The sequence below is a fragment of the Lineus longissimus genome, chromosome 15 (genome assembly GCF_910592395.1).
Source record: "Lineus longissimus chromosome 15, tnLinLong1.2, whole genome shotgun sequence".
Lineage (NCBI taxonomy): Eukaryota > Metazoa > Nemertea > Pilidiophora > Heteronemertea > Lineidae > Lineus > Lineus longissimus.
The window spans coordinates 12,429,073-12,433,850 of NC_088322.1; the positions used below are offsets into that span (position 1 = coordinate 12,429,073).

The window sequence follows — 4,778 nt, forward strand, 5'->3', positions numbered from 1 at the left end:
TCCTAACACCAACACCGGGTTCAATGGGAAGACCTTTACCGTTGGCACGTTAGCTGTAAGTTTGATATAGTCGTATCACGGGCGCATAATCACAACAAAAAATGTATCTTTAATTTCTTTGTTGACTGTCGTTAAGTGCGAAGAGCGCGTGCCGTGTTTTGGTGGTATGTTACTATGGCCCAGCATCCTCGCCTTCCGCAGTGTTGGTGCTCTTGACTATCAGTCTTCCTTTTCCTGATTGCTGACCACACCCCCCCCCCCCCACCCCCACTTCTTTTGGTAACCATGGTACCCAGTAGTATACTTAAGTTTAAGATAAAAACACCAGCTTATCAATAAAATGTTTACGAGTTTTCGGCTATTTCAGTATTCCTTCTTCCAAAGAAAGACCACGGATGCGAACGGTACGGCGCACTACACGGGACTTACGATCGATATCATGGACATTGTTGCCAGAAACATGAATTTCACGTGAGTATAAAAACCATCTCAGTTGAATCCTTTTGGCGACGTTCCTTATTTGTGACATCACCCAGCTAGATAGGAGGCAACAGCTGACAATTTCATAGACGGCGAACAGGGCACTGCCGCCTATAGGCATACTGAACTTCCAGTATGCCTATAGACACACCTTCACAGAATGGGCTTGCGCCGAGAATCATGAAGTAAAGAGAGAAATAGGCCTACCGGCCAAAAGGACAGAACTGTGACTGAGAAACTCTCCAGCCAGCCGATGGCAAAACTCACTTGGACAGCCGATACCTCCACTTCAATTGAAGCCCTTTACGGTTTCATTGAGAACCAGCAACAGTGAGAATATACATGTGTCACTAAATAGAAATCGTCGGAGAGTGTTCATATCCCGAATTTACAACATGCGTTGATTTAAGACTCTGAAACCGTTCTCGGAAATGATTTCTTTCTCTTTAGCATTCGATACGTAGAGCCTGCGGACCAGTACTGGGGTGCACCCGACCCAGATGGAAACTGGAATGGTATGATCCAGCAACTCATCGACAAGGTAACACTAGGCTACAGTCTCACGCGGATTTTGCGAACGTCCTCATTGGCGATAATACAAATCACAAACATGATGTTTTGATAAAAAAGCTGAAAGCGATTCAGTATCCGCTAAATAAAAAAACACATGCCCAAATTGATGCGACGTGGTCTAACATTATGAAGTGCTAAATGACTCAAATATTCATTAATGGTCGTCTCTGATTAGGATGATTGTTCTGCGTTTCCATCTCAACCGTGGACATGGTGCTAGGCCTCAGATTCAAGGAAAAAGTAGTGGTATGTTATATTTGCACAGCCCAAAAATACCTTTCTGGATATTTTGCATGGAGGATAAGGACCCTTTCATTTTCATTGTAGGAAGTTGACATCGTTGCGGCCGGCCACAGTATCACTTCAGCCCGTTCATCCGTGGTAGATTTCGCCGATGCTTACTATTTCGAACCCTCCATCATTATGCTGAAGAACCCTGGCGCTGGAAGCAGGTTAACTGTCTACATTGAGCCGCTTCATAAGTGGGTATGTATGGAGAATGTTCAAGGCTCTGGAGATTAGAAGTACCTCTCCAAAGCCTGATCAGGGCGCTACCTTACCAAAGCGGTCCTGAAACAACCAAATCTTCCCCCAACTTTTCAAAGTGTCAATGTTTGGAGAGAGTTTCACATGCCGTAGAGATGGATACCGTTTCACAGCAACTTAAGGAACACAGAATTAGATAGCACGATCTCCTTGGCAAAAACCTGTCCGAATTTTCTTCACAGCCTTGTCTTTCCACTCAGGTCTGGCTGTGCACCTTTGCCTCGATGCCAGTTTTGGCGCTATTGATGTGGCTGTTCACCAGGTACTCGCCCTTCTACACGAACCAGGACCCAAGCTGTTACCTCGAGAGCACGCCCCTCTTCAGCCTCGGCCGTTGCTTCTGGTATATCTATGGCTCAATGTGGCAGCAAGGTATGTAGAAGTTGGTGAAATATTAAGTCTATTTGCCCTTGCTGGTTTGGACCTTTCACCACCATGAAAGCTCTTCGTGGGGGTCGATGTTGTCACGTTTTGCCCAGATAGCCCAAGACAGCAGAACAATGGGAATTTAGGCCTAGTTGCGAGCGGGCTTTGTTTAAATACAGTATACCGTGTATTGTGCTCGGTCTGAATTCTTTTAACTGCGAGGTAAGGGCAAAATAACTTAATGATCTTTTGCCAATTTTACTCTTTTGATGCCAACTTTCGGTTTTGCCAGGCAAGGCAGCATGTATAAACATGTATAAACTAGTTTTTGAAGATGGTGCTTTTTGTTTTTAGGACAAAGCGAGATGCCCCGGGCAATGAGTGGGCGGTTTTTGTTATTGGTGTGGTGGACATTCGTGGTAGTGATATTGGCGACCTACTCTGGCAACCTCATCGCCTTCTTGACCGTCACCAAGGTTACATTACCGATCTCGACCCTAGGTGACCTACCTGCGCAGGATGACTTGAAATTTGGAACTGTCTTTGGAAGTGCTTTATGGAACTTACTAGAGGTAGGCTAATGGTGACTGCTACCAAGATTTGCATAGGTTTGACTCGAGGTGAAAAGTCTATTTTCGTCGTTGTGGCCCATTGGAAGCATTACCCAGGGTACGCTTACCAAATTTGTGACCCGCTCTACCAAAACTAGGCGCTTGTCGCATCTGAACTTGACAGGTTGATACGGACTTGTTGTTCATTTCCCTATTGTAGACCTTTTGTGAAATCTATTACAAACTGATTTGGTCACATTTCACAAAAGGTCTACAATAGGGAAATGAACAACAAGTCCGTATCAACCTGTCAAGTGCAGATGCGACAAGCGCCTAGTTTTGGTAGAGCGGGTCACATTTGTTATGGAATTTATGGCCATATGGATAGACCGCGGCCGAGGATTGCGTTCGCCGCTCACCGTGTTTAGCACGATAATCCCAATTTCATCTCTGGTGGATTCTTGATTTCAGATTTCAAGTACTGGCGCACCACGGAGGGTCTGGGAAGCAATGGACAAAACAGACCAACCCAATACATACGGAGCCGGCAAGGATCGAGTATTAAAAGGTAAGTTGGTGATGTTTTGGAAAAATATGTCTATAGGATACAGGATGAAGTTTCCGGGACAGAACATTTTATGATGAAGATTATTTTGTGAGAATATATTAATCTCTGGTGCATTGAAGTTATTTAGTCTTTATTGAACCACACCTTAATCGGTCAGTATCAGGGTTCATGTCGGTCCCCTGGTAGAAATAATGCAGCAATGTACACAATACCATGTACATTATCTCTGTGTACAAGGGCATCAATGTTTCTATGTCTCAGTGTACATCATCATAGGCACCTGTACCCCCCCCCCCCCCCCTTCATAATCATCAGTGTTTTATAATTACTTGGTCAGCAAACCTCTAATAAGTTTCCCTGAATTGAGTCAGAGCAGTGCATTAGGAATTGTTTTGCATGTTTTGTGACACGCTTCTCCTAATAATGACAGGTGATTTCGCACTTATCTGTGAACGATCCTTCTATGAAGACGAGGCTGCTAACAACTGCGACCTAACCAAAGTACCAAAGCAGGAATTCTTCTTCGGTAGTTATGGCATTGGTGTGCAAAAGGGATCGCCACTGAAGGACATGATTTCTGAACAGTACGTACGAGCAATGGCCAGTCATCGGGACAGGACAGATTTCGCTGTTAGCCTAATAAACATGTAATTCAAACGATTCTTCGTTTCGAGGAAACGCTTGAGTCATATTGATTTTCACGAGAGCCAGAAAATCGTTGCCACGAATTGGACCGATCGTCGTAACAATACCTTCATCAAACAGTGCAGAGTTATTTTCTTCATTCTTGCCAAACACAAAGATTAACAGAAAATCATGCAGTTTCAGTACTAATCATCTATCATCAAGAATTAATAAAGACCAGTCTTTGCTAATTCTTTAATTGCTATAACATATATCTCTGTTGCAGAATCCTCCTCATGAGTGAGTCGGGCCTTCTCAATAAGCTCAGCAACGACTGGATCCCGCGACAGGAGTGCGCCGGTCTGACCTACACATCATCCAAACCTGCCAGCCTCGAAGATGCGCAGGGAGCATTCATAGTGTTGGGCTTCGGGCTTGGATTCGGCATAATTGCCATGATAGCGGAGATTATCCATTTCCACTGCATCAAGGATAAGATCAAGGGCAAGAAATTTGGTCCGTTTGTTTTTGGAAGCGAGACGAGTGTTAGGAGCAACAAGGTTGCACCCTTCACTGATAACTGAATAGGCACCATATCATAACAAAGGTCAGCAAACCTGAACGCCCGTAAAAAAGGATGACGTTTTCATATTCAAATATAAACAACGTCATATTCGTTCTATGGTCACCATCCATGGTTCGCCTTGCGGTGCAACAACTTTTTTCCCAAATACAAAAGAGTTGCTGGCTGATCTATATCTTGACACGATTTGTATGAAAGAATAAATGAGAGAGAAATGCCATATATTCATTGTTTGTTTGACTGAATGCAATGTACTCGATGGATTGTTAGCCTGGACTGGTTCATGTATTATTACCCAAGAACGCACACGATATACATGTATTTGTTGAAAGCACTCTTGAGATGAAGCTCATATTTCGACGTGTGATGATTTCCATGTTGTTACAAGCAATGAGAAATTACCGGAAAATGATCGGAAAAGCCACTTTTCTCATAACACACAAGTCCAATGCATCGCAGTAGATCAACTTCGTTGGAAAAAGTGACG

At 43.8% G+C, this 4,778-nt stretch overlaps 1 protein-coding gene across 1 annotated transcript; it reads left to right on the top strand.

The window, feature by feature from the left end:
* The first annotated feature begins 1,958 nt into the window (after positions 1 to 1,958).
* Positions 1,959 to 4,292, top strand: LOC135499434 (glutamate receptor 3-like). Its single transcript, XM_064790178.1, has 5 exons — positions 1,959 to 1,971; positions 2,320 to 2,537; positions 2,988 to 3,084; positions 3,515 to 3,668; positions 3,995 to 4,292. Exons 1-5 carry the CDS (start codon positions 1,959 to 1,961, stop codon positions 4,290 to 4,292), a joined length of 780 nt encoding a protein of 259 aa, XP_064646248.1.
* Positions 4,293 to 4,778: the final 486 nt, after the last annotated feature.